Raw genomic sequence first — 18,973 nt, 5'->3', positions numbered from 1 at the left:
TGTTTTATTAACCGTGAGGGGGGTTTCTTGCACAGTTTGGTCGAATTTTTGTCGAATCCCCTTTGAATGGCTTGGTGTGTGTGTGTATTAAATGTGCCTGTCAATAGCTACCCATGTTTGTATAAATAAACGACAAGGGTGTCTACTTGGAGAGTACCCACCGGCGGGGGCGCCGGGATTAGGCACGGTAGGGCATCAGACATGTAAGAGCTTCACTAGCGGTGTAAATACATTCCACGTGGATTCATTGTATGCATAGTCGCATTTTAATGAATATCACGCAAATCGTCATGGTGATAGGTATATACGGTTTGTCCAGCATGTCCTAGGTGTTTCTATAAATATATATTTTTTTTAAATCCAAGGCCGGCCCCGGGGGATGGGGTCCCCGAGGCCATAAGTGGCCCGAGGAGGGGGGCAACGCAGCCCCCCTCCTAACGAATTAAAAAAAAAAAGGCAATGACCCAAGGGTTGGGGTCCCCGGGGCCGATTAAGGCCTTGGGAGGGCCAAATTTATTTTTTTCAACAAAAAAAGTTAGGGTGCAGGCCCTGGGGATGGGGTCCCCAGGGCCAGTAAATTAGAAAAAGAAGGGGGGGCCACACAGCCCTCCATCTTAAAAAACATAAAATAAGGTAAAAGACCGACAAAATAAATACATAACTTAGCATTTAAAAAACCGTACAAATTCACTGAAACAACCATAGGTTTCACACACGTTATAGTTAGGAATTAGCATTTAAAAAACCTTGCAAATTCACTGAAAAAACCATAGGTTTCACACATGTTATAGTTAGCTGTACATTTCACTCGTAAAAAACCAATGAAATTCCACGTTATAGTTAGTGCAGGCAACTATAACTCACGCGACCGCAATCCTCTGTTGATGCTAATACTGTATCTTTAGCTATACATATATTACAAATATTTATTTTTCATAAAGACACATATGTCATCAGTGATGTAATATCTGACATCATCAGCAGAGGATTGCGGTCGCGTGAGTTATAGTTGCCTGCACTAACTATAACGTGGAATTTCATTGGTTTTTTACGAGTGAAATGTACAGCTAACTATAACATGTGTGAAACCTATGGTTTTTTCAGTGAATATATATATATATATATATATATATATATATATATATATATATATATATATATATATATATATATATATATATATATATATATATATATATATATATTCACTGAAAAAACCATAGGTTTCACACATGTTATAGTTAGCTGGACATTTTACTGATAAAAAACCAATGAAATTCCACGTTATAGTTAGTGCAGGCAACTATAACTCACGCAACCGCAATCCTCTGCTGATGCTAATACTGTATTGAGACACTTATTTGCCCATGTCTTCTTCAATTAAATTTTAGCTATACATATATTACAATTTTTTTTTTTCATAAAGACACATATGTCATCAGCAGAGGATTGCGGTTGCGTGAGTTATAGTTGCCTGCACTAACTATAACGTGGAATTTCATTGTTTTTTTATCAGTAAAATGTCCAGCTAACTATAACGTGTGAAACCTATGGTTTTTTCAGTGAATTTGCAAGGTTTTTTAAATGCTAATTCCTAACTATAACGTGTGTGAAACCTATGTTTTTTTCAGTGAATTTGTACGGTTTTTTAAATGCTAAGTTACTTTACGCCATTCGTGGCGTGCGCGCCCACTTAACGCAGTTCGTTCCGTGCGCGCGGTGCGCTTCGCGCACCGCGTGCCCACGTTACGCTAGATGGGCCATGAACGCACGATGCGCTTCTCGCACCGTGCGCACATGGAGGACATATGATGAGCATCGTTGTGACAGATAATATATTAGTTTTTCTGAGATGTGATATGCCATGCACAAATGGTGCCATTCGGGCACCATTTGCACATGGGGTGGGGAGAGTGTGGATACTTTTTTTTTTTGTAATTTTTTTTAGCGTACGGTAAGCGTAATCGGCGAAATTTTCGAAAAAAATAAAATTGCATTTTTTGCCTTGGGGGATCGTTGGGGACTCCCTCAACATGGCTAGGTGCTTGGGGGCTGTCAAAACAGCCCCTTTACATGTTTTTGCCCTTTGTTTTTCAATCCCCTGTCAGAGTGCGAGAGAGAAAATGGCAGCCGCCGCTTCCTGGTTTCGACCGATTCGAATGTTTACTCAGATCTAACGGCCAATCAGAATCGCGCTCGCGCACGTCACCGTGCGCGTACGGTAAGCGCACCGTAAGCGCACCGTAAGCTGGCTCAGATATATATATTGATTTAAAGGCTATGTTCTCAGAATCTACTGAACAGATTTACACCAAACCTACAAAAGGCACTTCCTTGACCTGAGGACTACCTCTCTGCCAAATTTCATTTAACTCTGTTCAGCCGTTCGGGCTGTAGCTGTGTCTAAAGGTCCTATGGAAAAATGCATGGTAAAAACGTGTTTTGGGACCCCCTTTTATCTCAGCCCCCGCTTGACGAATCCCCCCGAGACTTTCAGGGTAGGAGCGGAGCACAGCGCCCCACCTATTTTGAAAATTTGGCGAGGATTCGTCGACCGGCGCCAAAGTTATTCAAAATAGAATGTTGCGGTTTTCCTATGGAAACAGGGTCCTAACTATAACTACCTACTGGCGACCGCCAGTAGGTAATACAAACAGTCCTACTCCAATTGAAGAAGGCATGCACACAGGCTGTAGAGATACGGCATTATTTATTTTCTGGGGTCTCCCTCGACCCTGCGACAAAAGAGACGCGTTTCAGGTTCAAAGAAGCCTTTATCAATCTCATATATATATATTATAAACAATGTATAGGTAAATGTTTTATATTGACCCCTATTTAATACTTATCGATTTCTATTTTTAACTCCTCTTTCTAGGATCTAATGGAAGACTATGTAGTGATATCTGTTATTGTGTTCCACTGGAGAAGTGTGGCTCACTGGTTAGAGTAGGCAGACCTGGAAGCAGAGGTCAGCCCGGGACCAGGGTTCAATTCCCGGCTCGGCTGGATCTTGAGTCCATAAATTGTCCATGGACTCGATAATTCTCGCTCCAGTGCATACTTGATTCATGGGTTCACACTCTGCGACTCTGGGCAATAGCTTGCTTAATCTCCACAATGGCCCCTCGCGGCGGGATGCCTGGCTTTCACCTTGTGGATGCCCTGCTGGGTTATCTCACAGGGGAATACCAGGACGGGTTCCCTAAGCAAGCGCTTAGAGACCGGTTGGTGATTTGCGCTATATAAATATCTGCACATTTACATTTACTTGATATAGTGGTAGATGTGAATCAATATTCATTTGGGCAAATAAAGTGTATCTCTGACAGGTGGTACCTATACCAGGCGACAGAATTGGGCTGTACATATGAGATCTGGCCAGCTTTATACTGTTTCCAGCTGTTCTTTAAAACCAGTAAGTACAGCATTCCATTTAAAGTATGACCAGTCTTGCTATATGGCAGACGGACTTACAACAACAGATGAGAAAAAATTAAGCAATGCTTTGATAGAAACTATGCCAATGTACCAGGAATTCAGCTGGAATGTGCTGAGATGAATCTGACCTCACCTTTGTAACACTGATGATGGATAAGCCTAGATCATTTTCTTGCTTCTTTCTTAACTCACATAGCTCTAATAGAACTGTACAGCACTGATGCAAAAATGAAACGATGGAGAAAAAAAGATGTAATTAATAAATGGTTACATGAAGCAGAAAAATGAAGATGTAAGTCCTATTGGTTTTAAGATTAAATAACGTCTTGAGTTAATAAATGTAGTTGTTTACAAGATAGAGAATTATAGACGGGTAACACTGAATAACTTTTTTTCACGGAGGGGTATTGAGTGACTTCAAATTTAATAGAAACTAGCTCGAGTTGTCTGGAACTCCAAAACCCCAAGGTGAAAAACATTCTTATTATTGACACGTGTCCATGATGTATGTTGCAACATCATGTTTAAGACCCATAAATAAGCATTATGCCAAAATAGAACTTGTGCCTAATGTGAGGACACCTAGTTGCAGAATGAGTCCAGGAAAGGACATCAGAGTGGCGCAAAAAAAGATTTAGCAGAGTGAGTGCTCCACCAATACTGGTAAAAAAAGGTTTTTATTGCGAAGTGAAAAAGATTTGACATGAACAAATAAATCTGCAGATTGCTATAAAGAGATCAAATCAGTATGAATGTATTCTAAAGTGTCAAGTTAAAATAGAGTATTCTAAAAAGTCTGGTAAAGACTTACAATGCGTATTCATGGACTGAAAAAATGGAGCAATGCCATCAGATAGGGTGTCGGAAAAAAAATATGGCTTTCATGTTGATTTATGCCAATAATACGACAGTCCTAATTATTAACATGTTCAGAAGAACAATATGAAAAGGTATCTCTCCACATGCTGGAGCCAGGCGGGTCACTGGCAGTCATGCGCAGTTATCTGCAGGATTAGATACGCATGCGCGATTTCACATGATTACTAGATGCCTCCAGGATGGTGGCTCTGATCTGAATGTCCGTAACCTGATTATGTTAAACAATAATAAAAGAACTGGATCTGAAAGTGCAAAAATTAATTTGCAGAGGTAAAAGCAACAAAGTGAGATAATTTGTTTTTTTGGCAATCTACTTAAAGATAAAGAAAGGGAAAAATACTTGGAATTACTAATTATTTAAAAAAAACAACTTTAAGATGTAGATAAAATACAGGCTTCCTTTTCCTGAACAAATAAGGCTGTATCTATAATGGACATTAAAAGGTAACCACAAAGAGGCATTATCACGATAAAAGCATTAGATATTAATTATACATCTTTGTAGTTGTAAAAATATCCACGGGGAGGACAACTTTTCTCAATTTCAAATTGTTACTAAGTCCGACATAAAAATGATTAACAGTGTGGATATTTTCACTTAATTGATGTATGCTAAATGTAGTTAATAACATGTTGGAAACACCTAATATAATACATGGTACAAATACAGATTTATTCATACAATTGCTGGTATGAGGTTTCAAAAGATGAATATACCATATTCTTTAATGCTGCTCTGGACAAAGATTAATATAAGGAGATAATAAAACACTTTGATGGATGGCTAAAAGAACCGAATAGTCAAAGTACTCATGGAAGTGTAACGGAAGGGCATAGCAGAACGATATGTAACTTGTTTTATGATTTAGCATCGCATGTGGCCGCATCAGTCTGCAGTGCGAGGAGACTGTTCCCTAAGCCTCACGACAGAGCCTGAGTTGAGGCACCTTTCCCGACTTTAGCGGGATGCTGCCAGTGGATCCCTACTATGGACTTCTATTTGGACCACTGGTTTTGCATTGTAACACTTTTATGTTTTCGCTTTGAGGTCCTGAGGAATGCCACGACACCTCTGTTTAGGGTCATAGGCAGTCAACCTACTTTTTGGGAGATATCCAGCAGGTATAAGTATACCCACCTGGTTTTTCTTGTTTTAATCCTGACCCAAGGACAGATGAATAAAATGTGTTCCATACATTGGAGCCGGTATTAACTTTCACCTTTTTCACTCGCGCTCTTCATTCTTCGCTACTCTGTGCTCATTTGAAGGGTATTTATCATACTCTGAAAACATCCCTGAAATCCTCCCTCTAATGAGGGGGTTGTAGCCCGCACCAGGACTAGGCATTACGGTACGAGGAGGTTCCGTATGGTGAAGCATGCCACCTCTGGTGGGTGAGTGAATTAGTCCATTACAAGGAATATCCCACATCAGTTAGGCACACTGACCAACTCCTGTTTTTCTTTCCATTTCTTCTATCTAGACGCAGGTGTTTGTGCTTTGTACTCTGCAACCTTCCACCACCGGGCACAGGATAACCTTTAACTTCCCTTCGCCCTTGTTGATATCACTGTTAATTAAGTTATTTGTGTGAACTCTGTAGCATCACAATACATGTATAGTCCTAAACCTTTTAGGTCTTGCCTAGGCAGCACTTGTGCTGTCTCTTCGAGACATGCATTATCTAGGATATGGGCTTGAAAAAACGCCCATATTTTTCATTGGTTCCTGTTGCTGTCCTTTAGAAATACTGGCTTTTCAATGGTGAATACACTTAGAAGTCCCTCCTTTTGGAAGTTTGTATCCTCCCATAAGGACTGGCCCTCTTACACGTGTTCTTACTGTTCAGGTTATTTATACTTGGAGATCTCTTTTTTTGGTTGGTCTGCGTCTTTGCTTCTCAAGTGTTCTGTTTACTTGTGCAGTGAGACTTCCATCGCTTCATTTGCTTGCTGTCTGGTTGTTTTATTTGCTTATCCTTCCTGAATCTCCCAGTGCCTCCCCCTCACCCCTCCCACAACACTGCTCCAGGTCCCCACCTCCCCTCCGAGGCCCCTGCGGTTTTGCTCACAACACTGCTTGTTTTTGTTAGGCACTGGAAGATTCCGTGATTTGCCCAGAATCACAGGTTACTGACTCTGTGCCGAGAACCAAACTGGCTCTCCAATTCTAAAGTCGGCATAACTGGCCTTCACGCCACATCCTCTCCCAGAAAGAAAAGAAAACATACAGGACTGAATATTCTTTTCAAGCATTAAATGGGACTTAAGCGCTTCTATCGCAAAGCTGTTCTTCCCTTTTTTAACTCCTGTCTCTGTTCGGCTTCCACCATTTGTCCATTCTCCTTTCCCGATCAAGCACCCGTGACCTGGTTGTGCGTATGCGCATTGCCTAACCTTAACATGTCCGCCTATTGCAAGTAGTAGCACCTCCCATACTTGTTAGAAACAGGCTACACAAGTCGCACAGACCAGTGCACATGTACAACGGGTCAGAGGTTACAATAGTGTCTTTTTGCACGCAACATGGTGTCTTCCGTGGATCTCGAGAGTGAGAACAGTGAAGGCAAGAGGAAGAGAAAACAAGGAGAGAAGCAGGAGAATGCACCAGGTACAGACATAATCCTGCGAGGGTCCCCGCCTAGATTGTCTACCCCACAGGCATTGTGTCATAATGACTTATTTGGTGCAGAGCATAAAAAGGTTCAGAATTGGAATCTGAGTGGCTAGTGTACTTTTATGACATACCGGTAAACAAATTTGTCTTTGCGAAATACCATACAGTCCTGTGTTATGAATCCCAACTAGAGGTGTATTTATGTTAAACAAGTATTTGCAGTGCAATAGGTCTTGCATTACTGAAAGTTTGAGCTATTGGCGTTGGTGACCAGGGGCTAAAATTAGAGCAGTGAAATTCTTACTTGCAAAAATGAAAGGGAGATTTGAGCAAAAAATTGCATCGGCCCTTGTATGCACAAAAGTTTGTCATTTTCTGCATATTTTAAGCAGAAATTGAGGCATGTTATGTGTATTTGTATAGTGCACAATGACCCACATGGGTAAACCTGCCGTTGAGCAAGTGTGCGAGACTTGCCCATGGTAGGTTGGTTAATTGATTATCTATGTCTTTAGCTTCTGTCTGAATTCAAAAAGAGAGGAGGAGGCTCTGATATGGAGTGGGATGACTTTCCATGCTTTAGAAGCAATGAAAGAGAACGCCTGTCCTTCACATCTGCTTCTGTGGATGCGTGGGATGTGTGCGAGTAGTAGACCTGCAGAGCAGAAGTGTCTGGGTGGTTGGTGGAAAGAGATGCGACTGTTCCAGTAGGTGGGGCCTTAGTTATGTATTTCCTTGAATGTGTGTGTGAGGAGTGTGTAAAGAATGTTTGTGAATTGGGCGCCACTGGAGCTTCCTGAGGTTGGGTTTGATGCGAGTTCTGTGTGTGAGGTTCAGGATGGGTCTGGCTGGCTGAGTTCTGGTTGTTTAATAATCTTCTATTGAGTTGCTTGGTGGTCCCGGCGTACAGAGTGTTCCTGTAGTCAAACGTGTTGGTTACTAAGGCATGAGTGACAGTTTTTCTACTGATGCTTGGGAGCTTTTTGATAATATTTCTCAGCATCTTTACGGAGTAGAAGCAGGATTCAGTAACAGCATTGACTTGTGCTGTCATATCTAGTTTGCAGTTGATGATTATCTTGAGGTTCCTGGGTGAAGGTTAATTTCAGCCAGCCACCAATTGAAGTCCCATAGTGAGGTGTTGTTGCCAATGATCACTACTTCTCTGTTGTCAGTGTTGAACTTGAGGCACTTGGCTTTCATTCATTTAGCAACTTTGGTGAACTTGTTTCTTGGTTTGGGGGTCTTGTCCGAGAGGGAGCTTATGAGCTGTGTGTCGTCTGCATAGGATGTTGATGTTGTGTGCTCAAATTACGTTGACGAGAGGGATCATGTATGCATTAAGGAGGGTGGGGTTAAGCAATGATCCTTGAGGCACTCCGCAGATGAGTTTGCAGGCTTATAAGGAGTAAGGTGTCAGGCTGACAGCTTGTTATATCCGCTAAGAAGGAGCATATCCAGCAGAGAGGATGGTCCTTGGATTCCAACCTCGTGCAGTCCCCTGATGAGAATGGGATGCGAGTCCTTGTCAGATACTGCAGGGTGGCCCAAGAGAATGAGAACTGCTGTGTCTCCCCTGTCCAGGATCATTCAAATGTAGTCTGTAGTGGAGATGAGTGCTGTCTCTGCACTGTGGTTGGGCCTGAATCCGGACTGCTTGGTGTGTAGGAGCTGGTTGTTGCTTAGGTGGTTGGTGAGATGTTGGTTGATTAGTTTCTCCAAGTCTTTTGCCAGATACAGGAGAGCGATGGGTTTTTAGTTGGAATGTGTGGCTGGGTCAGCGGATGGTTTCTTGAACAGGGGCTTGACGGTGGCCTATTTCCAGGTGTCCAGGCATATGGTTGATTCAATGGGGAAGATGAGGGTGGGTGTTAGTGCTTTTCCGATCGGTAGGAGTTCTATAGTAAAGGATGCTGGGGGCAAGGGTCAGATGGGGCTACCGAATGGATGATCTTCATGGTAGCAATAATTTCGACGAGGGTGACAGCAGGTCATGAGGTCTTGGTTCGTTCTTCAATTGTGATGTGAAGTTGAGTTGCGACCGTGATGGGGTCCAGTTGAGGTAGACGTTGCTGTATATATAGGTGATTTTGGAGAAATACGAGAGCTTGTTGCAAACTTCTTGTGAAGGTGTGATGGTGCTGGGGGCAGCAGGAGGCACAATTAAATCCTTGATGAAGGTGAAAATGTCCTTGCTGCTGTTAGTGCCGGCCTCTATACAATCTGCAATAGCTGTGCGTTTGGTGTTCCATATCTGCTGGGGGTAGCGTCTTATGGCTGATTTGTTCTCCAATTGTGCTCCAGTTGCTTTCAGTGGCATTTCATCAGCCTGACTTCTTCTGTGTACCAACAGGTCTGTGGTCAATATCTTGCCGTTTGGTTCTGTTTGAGGGAAGCCATTGTGTTGGTGCATGCAGTGATCTAGCTGCTGAGGTTCCTGAAGGCTTTTGGCAAGTTGTTGTTGTGCTCAGGCCAGTGTGCAGATATGACTGAAGCCCACTCCTCTTCAGTAGTGCTTTTCTAGCTGGGTCGAACAGTTCCAGTGTTGGTAGGTCTGTGGTGGTGCCAGATTGGTATACTTAAATTGATGAGGACGTGGCCTGTCCATGTCTTAGTTACTGGCATGTCAACTGTGATGTTACTAATGGAGACAAAAATTATATCCAGTAGATGTCGATCTGTGTGGGTAGGCTTGGTAACGTACTCAGTGAGGCCAAGGATTCTGAAGTTTTCTAGAACTTCCGTAGAGTTTGGGTCCATGTGGTCTTCATGGTGAAAGTTAGGCTATCTGAAGAGGATGAAGGTGCTGGCCTTGATGAGGGGTTGCGATGAAGTCTGTGATGTCGGTGGTAAAATTGGTGCCAGGTTCTGGTGGTCTGTTTAAAATGTTCCACCAAGAGAGAAGTTGGCTCTGCTACATATCTTGTACATGAAGTGTTCCATGTAGCAGGGCGGGGGGTCTATGTAGAGTTGGTGCAGCTGATAGTATCTTTGAATATGATGGCGACTCCTCCTCCCGGCTTGTGCTGATGGTTTTGCCTGGCAGTCTTGTAGCCAGCAGGGATGGATGTAGTGACCTCCGGTGCAGATGTTACGTTTACCAATGTTTCTGTGAGGAATAGCTGTCCCCAAAGGGTGGCTGTGCAGTAGGTCCCATATCTCCATGGCATGTGTGGTGAGCAAGTGGGCATTGAGAAGCATGCATGCAAGTGTGGCGTGTTGTGTGGGTGATGTTTAGTCTGTGTGAGCGTTAGCAGGTGGCTGGTTTGTGTGAGTGAGCAAGAGTGTAGGGGGTGTGAGAATGCATGGGAACTTGCAAGAGGCGAATGTTAATGCTCCCTCTGTGTTGTGCGGTATGGTAGCAAAGTGGCGGCTGAGGATGAGAATGCAGCGCAGCAGGGTAGCAGTGGGTAGGGGGAGAATCAGTATTCCTGGCGCTGGACATGTTCCAGGAGTGGAAGGACGCAGACAGGCTTACCTTTGGCACGCCAGTGGCACACCTACTATGTGCATCTGTTGCGTTTCCATGCTGCAGCCACCATTAAGTAGGTCCTGGTAGGGGGAGGAGTGCAGGGTGCTATTGAAACCAGTAATGTCACTCCTGTGCAGATGGATGATAGGAATTCAGAGATGTAACTATCTGCGTAGGTGGTTCATGGGAAATGAAGTCCTCTTGCTTGGCATCTTCTTTTAAACATGGTTATGTCGGGAACCAAAGATGTTGCTTCCTATGCAGATGCTGACCGTTGTCCCACTAAGAGCGGAAATGGGTTGTAGAGGAAGGTTGGGTAAAGGGGATCATTGGCAGGTACGAAAACAATATGGTTATGGGAGCTACTGGTAGATAAGAAAAGAGGCAGGATGCCGGTGCCCTTTTATGCATTTATATTGTATATGACACCTCGATGAGTGCTCTCACTCTAATCAATGGAATAAGCTTCGGGGATAGTCACGGGTGGGTACTAGCTTAGGTATCAGTAATGGAGAATTTCCCAACTTGGTGTTCCAGTGGTGGCCCGTAATGTGCAGCAGGAGTGGCGCAGGCACACACAGACGCACACTCTTTACCACAAGCACACACATACACCCAGCACATACACATGCACACACCCATTCACTGTAGTCACAAACAAACATTCATGATTACACACACACTCTCTCATGCACCCAATATTACAAAATCAATGTACTAGGCTGCCTCTCGGGTGGCAAGAGAGAAGACTTTGTACTGAAAGAAGGGACGGAAGAATGATCCCTTCACCTCTTCTGATTGGCAGACCTTGTAAAAGGTCCATCAATGAGAGGGAGGGTCTGCCTCACTCCATCACAGAGTGGGCAGGTGTCAATGAGTCGCTGACCCCATCCAGTTCTGTGATGAGCGCCACTGATGGACTCTAGGTTCTGGGTACATCCAGGTTTAAAACTGAAGCATCCAGGTCCAAGTCCATCAGTGACGCTCCCCTTCATCATGAGATTCACAGTAGACCTTGCGGGCTTAGGCTAGCAAATTTGGCTCAGGTAGTCAGGAGACAGCGCATTTAGCACTTGTACAGCACCTGCCTGCCTGACAAACACATGAAGTGTAACTCATGAAGTGTATTTCAGGCTGACCTTTGCTCAGCCTGAAAGACACTCTTCATGCAGTGGATAAAGGTGGAGGGGCAGGACCCGTCGCCAAGGGCCACTTCTGGTTCCAAGAGACAGCACAAAGAACTTGGACTTTTATTGTCTCCGATGTTACTTGTTAGTCCCTTGGTGGGAAATAGCCTCGCTATTGCTTTCCATCTGTCAATAATTCTATTTGTTTTGAAAATCTGAATAAGTTCTTGTGAGGGCATCATTAGACACTTTATAGTGAAGAGCCATCTCACAGTGAAAGGCTGACTGACTGATCAGCACCATGTCATTTTCCAGCATACTGGAGTAGAAGACTTATCTTTTCCTGGCTTTCAGTTAAATATCGAAAAAAAAGATTTAATGTGTTTTTAAGCGGAAAAAAGTAATCGCTGAAATTCTTTTGCATGCCGTAGTAGTCTACACATAATGACTGCCCCTCTGATTGAAGAGACTTCCTGAAAAAAGTGTATTTGTAAATGTGCCCGTTTTAACCTCAAATTGAACGTTATTGTTATGTATTTTGTAGGACTAAGCTGTTTGTTGTGCTGTGTGGTACTGTTAATATGCAGTTTCCGCGAAACTAAATTTTCCGTTTTATTAGCTTTCAAATTAAGGGCATATTGCGGTCCTCCGCACACTGCTGGAAAGCGAACACCTCGCTCCTCCTTAACACGGAGCCCAGCCTCCTCCTGTGTGATGATTCCTTGCAGCCTCCGGTGCCTGTCATGGAATAAGTAATGCCTCCTGCCTGTCCTCCGAGAGCAGGAGTGCTCGAGTGCACGCGCGACGGACCGCATACCTGATCTTCATATGCTAACGACGCCGTCCTTTTGGTCCCCACGCCGTCCGCGAAGCCACCATCAAAGGGCACGCATTACCTTCTCTTGGGTTTGTCATGCCCGCCCTTTGTAAAGGCTTTGGAGAGGCTAAGGTTCCGCCCGCGGGCCGGGACCAGGTCTGCCGAACCCTGAAACCTTCCAGTCATCGAGCAGCACGCAGCATCTATTACTTGTCGACGTGCTTCGGACGACATCTTTATTTTTAGAGATGTGAACCTTCCACGCCTCACCTCAGAGAAGCTCTGCTACACTACGGTGGAATTCAGCAGGACATTTGGCATGCAGGCGATGCCGCTTTGAATCCTCCAGGGTCCGCAAGTCGGGTTTGCTTTGTTCCAATCCTCCGGGAGCTTCATTAAATTGGACCTCTGCTCCGGTGGGCTGATTTTCCAGGCGCATTATATTTTTTACACGTTGGTAGACCTTTATTACTGGGAAATCATGAATGCAAACCGAGACCGGCAGAGACTTTCTCCTTTTCGGATGCTGAAAATGTTGGAAAATTGCAGGCCCACTGGAAACAGAATAGGTGAGTGGAAACCCTGAAGACTATTGATGGTCTCTTCCAGCTGCTCTGAAAGTTAGCGAGCAGGAATGTTTTCTCATCTCTTGGTGTAAATTAGCAGAGGCAACGTTCTTTGATCTGAAGAACCCTAAAACCATTTGGACTGAAGTGCAAACGAGGTTCCGGAGTAAGATTGTATATAAGAGTATCCGATAATAAACTTTTAATGAAAAGGCCCACCCCCAAAATATCTGATAATCCGTTTCTGGGAAATAATTCGCCTGTCAGTGCACTATGCCATCTTATTTCCAGCTATCATTTTAATGTTATGTGATGAAAACAGCGTATCTGCAGGAAAGTCATCGCAAATTTGGTCAATCCACTGTTTCTAATTATTCTATTTGTGTTCATGTAAAACGTGCTAATGTTTTGCTAATTTGCCAAGATGATAAATCTGTGAAACTCCCGGGAAATGTATTTGCTGAACGTTGTTGCTGTTTCGGTTGCTGGTTTGGTTTCTGAAGGAGGTCTATCGTGTGTTGAACAGTGATTGAAATGGAAATATAGAAGTGCAGGTAATCAGAGTACCTGCGTGCTCCTCGGAAGTGCTGGCATTCTCCCATTACATTGTATTGCAGTAGCACTAAGAAGTGCACGTACTCCCCCTTTTAAATTAAAGAAGTGCAGGTACTCCGTACCGGACAGTACCAACCCATTTAAAGCACTGAATTTGAGAATAAAAATCTATAAGTAATATCGCAGGCCGAAGCGTAAAGTTAAACATATAGTAAGCGTGCAGGTGTTGGGTATTTGAAAATATATTTGAGCATCTACTCCCTGCCTGCTCGTTTCCACTTAATGTTAGAGAATGTTAGAGGTGAATGATGCAAATTCTTCACTCCTCCAGGCTCATCTTTTGTCCCACGTGAGAACATTGTGGGTACTCGCACCCCATTATTTGTGCTCACTATCCAAGCCAGTAACAACATAGCTTTAATTTCTGCTCTTGATGTTATGTTTTACTATAAAACTTTTTTTTATTTATATTATGTATTTTGAAATGTGTGCTTTGTAAATAAAATCAAAATGGAAATGCGAATTAAGGTCTGACAGAATAATTTTGATCCTTAAAATTATTCTGTAGCATTTTAAGAGGTTTGATTTACAGAGGGGCATAATTGTCTTCCTGCCCCAACTAGATGATACCTTTGCTCTCTATCTGCAAATTACATTAATGTATTTATAACTAGCTTCACTCAAATATTTCACCTGTCTCTGAAAACGAATTGTTGATACATTATACTCTTTAAAATAAAAGGGAGAATTGAGCTGAGGAAATTGTATTTTTGTGACATGCACCATCGAGGTTATTAACACGTGTATCCCTATGCAGAGGTGTTGATCTTAACTTGGAAAACAAAGTTAAGGACTACAAGGGCATTACCTGCAAAGAGCTGCCTAGTTTAAGTACATGTGTGTGCAGATGAGGACATTTTATGACCTCCATTCGGTAAACGAAATCAAAGGAAGAAATGGGTGCAAAGAATGACAAAAGAAGATACTTCTTGCAAAGAGACAGGAGGTGGGCCGATACTTTTGTGCTTCTTAAGTACCTATATAGCATTGGTAGAAAGAGGTTTTGTGGAACAGAACAAGTATGTATTTTTGCAGGACTGCTTTTCACTTTCTAGGTGGTATTTTGGGCGAGATCTGGTGATGTGTAGGTTGGATCAAGTTTGTATGGACTGCATACATACCAACATTTCAGAACTAGAAAGTGAAAGATTTTGAGAAGAGAAAAAATCAGGGAGAATGCTTTTTCCAGATTCACTTAAATTGAAGCAGAGGTATTTCTAGGCAAGAGACGGCTAAAATATGCCATTTTTGTATTGGCTTCAAAAATCGGGAGTCTCCAAACTGAATTGTGTGTGTTGGGACTGTAATTAAGTTGTGGTCTGGGGCTCTTAGAGAAGTTGTGCAGTGGGTCACGGAGAGCTATGAGTGATGGTGATTTGCTAACCAATGGGATCATTTGAGAAGGATGGGGAGGTACTATTATCAGGACTGTGACCCAGTTTCATTGATGTTAACTAATCCACAGTCTAAGTTTGATGGGGCATATTTGGCGGCCATTTTTAGAATTAATTTCATGTAACAGACTAAAATGGGCAAAGATTGCTCACCCACACAAGTAGCATGCTTCATCATCGGACCCTCTCCTCTTCACTGGAAGGGACAGGGACGTAGTGAGCTCGATAGCATGAATCACCTCCAGAGTCACATAAGTGAGAGAGAGCAACATGAAGCGCAGGGTGACAGAAGAGAAAAACACAGATGAGAGAGCAGCACGGGAAGGAAGGAGAGGCTTGCACATGGACGAGAAAGAGCAACACAAAGCAGGAGGGAGAGGGACAGAAGCACACAGGAGAGACAGATGGAAGCATATGCACTCTCATGGAGTAGTTATGCAAAAAGTAAAAGAAAAAAAAGAGTTTACTAAAAGTGAGCAGAAAAGTAAAGAGGCTATTCTCTAGGGGTGGGACAAACACAAGATGGACAAAGCAAGCCATTAAATAAGTATCAAGCAAATGAGTGACCATAAAGCCAACCAGTGGGAGGCAGTGGGTGGGCTGTAAGCCCACTGTAAGGTCTTTGTAAGCAGACAATAGGTGTTTTGCAGCCAGACAGCTTACTCTGTGTGGTAGGCTCAACCTATAAACACATAGCAGGTGTTTTTCCCCACTTTAATTTGCTTAACTCTTCATAAAAGGTTTCTTCATTTGTGAGTCATGTAGACTGTCTGGAAAATATTGCTTTTAATTTTTGAATAGACAATTGTTTAGGATATAGTTCAAGCTTTTTTGTCCTTGAAGGTACGCATCTAACCATGCAAGATTAAACAATATATTGAGAGAGGTATTCTTTCTTGTACACACCAGGCGAGCACGGGTGATTTTCTGTTTGTGTCAGGAGAGGCTCCTCTGTTGGAGCGGAGAAGCTTTGCCGTGCCAAAAAAATAAAAGCTCTAAGTAGCTAAAAAATAAAATAGTAAAGTTTATTTATTACCATTATATTGTTAAGCAACCCGCCCTGAACCGTGTGTTTGAGTGGGATGGGGCAATTGCTGCTGAGTGGCAGCAGAGAGCAGTGGCCTTATGTTTAAATTGTGCATGTCCCTTTGGCCGGCCTTCTTGCGACAGCCAGCCAGACATGCACATTTTAAACTTCTCCAACCCAGCTGTCTTCGACAGCTGGGTTAAAGAAAGCACAGGCCTCCAGCGTTCTTAAGTGCGCTGAGAGAGGCCGCTCACTTCAATCCTGATGCTTCTTTCATGCTGTGAGAGCAGCTCCAGGATTGGGTAGTGGAGTTTCATGTGTCCAGAGCTTCCAGGAGAGAAGACACCCGAGGGAGGACGATGTTACGTGGCAAGTGAGAAAGGTAATTGGATTTTTCCCCACCTCTGTAATTACATACAAGCCACAACTGATTTGTATGATGGTACTTCTGGAGATGGCAAAAGGCCTACTGACAACACTTGTCCTTTAACCCCTTCAGCGCGGCACGGATTTCCGCGCCGCGCTGAAGATTCCGTGCGCGGGCGGGGCCATGACGGAGCGGTTCCGTCATGCGCACAGCGCAACCGACGCACGTGACGGAACCGCTCCGTCACAAGCGTCGAACGGGTTAAGATGGCAACTAGAGCAGAGAGAAAGGGCCAATTCATCTTTTATTGCAGGTTGAGTTATTAACCATTAATAACTGTTATCTTGTCTAGTAGCATCTGTACTCTGAATAAGGATAGAAGAAGGATATTGGTTAATCCAGAGACAAGGTGGTTGTAAGCTCTGGTACCAGTTTCAAATATAGCCATAATATAATGGCAGTGGCTAGGGCTATGCGGATTTGGTGTGACCTGGGGGGGGGATGGGGGGGGGGGGGAGAAGGGTGAGGGAGGGGGGAGTTGGGGGGGGGGGGGGGAAGGGTGAGGGGGGGGGGGGGTTTGGATGTATGGGTTTGCGTATTTTCATTATTTATTTGGTTGCCACCTATAAAAGTCAGTTGCTCCTGTGTCACTGTATGGTCTGATGTGACAATAGTCTTTGATATGCAGAGCCCTGCGATGTTTATGCAATTGACCAATAAAATATGTTTAAAAAAAAAATCTATAGCCATAATAAATTAATGTATTACTCGTGAATCAAAGCTACTGCTAATAATCCGATCCAATTTTCACACAGTGACGTGTCCCAGCTCTTAAACTCATGCACACGTATATGTTAACATTTTGTTTAATATGTCATGCAAGCGTCTTAGAGGAATGAAACTGAGTCACAGTTGGCAAAATGAAACTGTGCACAAATCCTAAAGCTTTTGCATCTTCCCTGTGTTTACCCAGCATTAATGCAATTTTAATATCATTACAGCTATTGAAAACGTGGTGTGCAATAATATAGGTTAAAAATAGTAGGTATAAAATAATTAATGAACCTTTCAACATTAAAAAAAAAGAGCCCCATTGGTTTATGTGGAAAAAGATAATTCCACTGATCAAAATCTTCTTGGATTTACTTAAAACTGTACAATTGTGAATCAGGCTTATCTCACCTCTTATGTGTCTTAATGCAGAAAGATCTGTATAAGTGAATTTTATTACAAATTGTACTGTGTCCTTGATGATGCTGCAAAGTCGGACCTAGTTTGAGTCGCTCCAAAATTGATCTTTATCATAAATCGTCCTGAGATTGTGATGTGTAGATGGTAATGAAGAATGCTTCTTTTCTTTAGCAAATCGTGGTGACTTGGTTTTTTATGCCTTTATCATTTATTTTGCTATAAAAGAGATAATTTATAACTCACTAACTTTATTAATAGCTAGTACACATTTTCTCTTAATAATAAATTGAAGAGTGGTATACTAAAAGTCAAAGAGCAACAGTTCCCAGCTTCATTTTAAAATGTAATAGATCAAATAAATGTATGAAAAAAATATATCTTTATTGCAATATTTACAATAACTGTTGGAAAAAGGTAAAGAAAGTTACAGTGCAACGGAATAGTTAATTGCAATTTAGTGGAAGGGGATAAAAGGAGCAAATCTAAAGCGCAAACTAGTGCATAAGAATACCTGACCCATTAGGTGGCCTAACCAGTTTCAAATTGAATAAGTTTATCTGACAGGCATAAAGAGGATGAAAAAAGAGAGGAGAATTAAAATAATTCCTAAGAGGAACAAGCATACAGCATAAACCAATCATTTCTCCCTTTCTAATGTAATTTATTCTTAAGACCGATACAGACGAAGATGGAAAATTAAGATGGGAGACACCAATGCCAGTTCGGAGCTCTAGGAGCTTCCAACAGTTTCTATCACATCTTTATGGCTTTCTTTTAACTGTAGTCTCTCATCTTCCTGCATGCGTATATTTGATCCTGAGTTACTATTTCTAATTTTCTTGACCATTTCAGTTGATGTTGCTGGGGATTCATTTTGATGGCTTCATCACTCCCTGGCCTGGATCCTACCCATCATGGTCTTGCCACCTTCCCTGTCCATGGTTCTTTAAGGCATAATTTGTCATGTTTTGGGTGTTCAGTGTGGGGAGATTGGCAAGCAGTGAGGATGAAGTCTAGTCGACACTGGATCTGGTTGCTTTTATTAGGGCTCTTTTCTGGAAGCACTCTAGTTCCTTTGGCCTCTTTGTGGGTGTAGCATTTTGCGGGTGGCAGAAGGGAGGGAGCAAGTGACCAGCAGCATGTGAACACTCGGTCAAAAAGCAGATTTTTCTTCCATGTGTTAAGGCAGGGGTGGGAGGGGCCAGGGGTCCATAGTCTGCAGTACTGCTTCTCGCCTGCAGTCTGCCCTCCTTATCTTTCGTTTGCCCTCTGTGCTTGGCTGTTCATGGACCATGGATGTCTTTTATTTCAGGGATTTGCAGGCAGTTCTTGCAGGATGGTCAATGTGGTCTTGCCTCCATCCAGCCCTCTCAATCGAGTGAACCTGTGGTGCCCATCCGCTAGTGTTCCTCTTCTGGTGGCACACTCCCAAATGCATCCAATGTTTCCTTTCTGTCCTA

At 43.0% G+C, this 18,973-nt stretch overlaps 1 protein-coding gene across 4 annotated transcripts in view; it reads left to right on the top strand.

Annotated features, from left to right (window-relative positions):
* The window catches only part of LOC146797742 (cyclin-dependent kinase 17-like), a 655,932-nt gene that overhangs the window by 203,962 nt on the left and 432,997 nt on the right, over positions 1-18,973 (top strand). The window contains exon 1 of one of the 4 annotated variants that reach the window (XM_085624902.1): positions 12,250-12,922. The exons of the other annotated variants lie outside the window; for them this stretch is intronic. Within the exon in view, the coding sequence (XP_085481028.1) occupies positions 12,835-12,922 (88 nt within the window). The 5' untranslated portion in view covers positions 12,250-12,834. Of the gene's footprint in view, positions 1-12,249; positions 12,923-18,973 lie in introns of those variants that run through there. 4 annotated transcript variants of the gene reach the window in all.

The sequence above is a fragment of the Triturus cristatus genome, chromosome 9, assembly GCF_964204655.1.
Source record: "Triturus cristatus chromosome 9, aTriCri1.1, whole genome shotgun sequence".
NCBI classification, from domain to species: Eukaryota; Metazoa; Chordata; class Amphibia; order Caudata; family Salamandridae; genus Triturus; species Triturus cristatus.
This window is presented reverse-complemented; position numbering and strand designations above follow the sequence as displayed.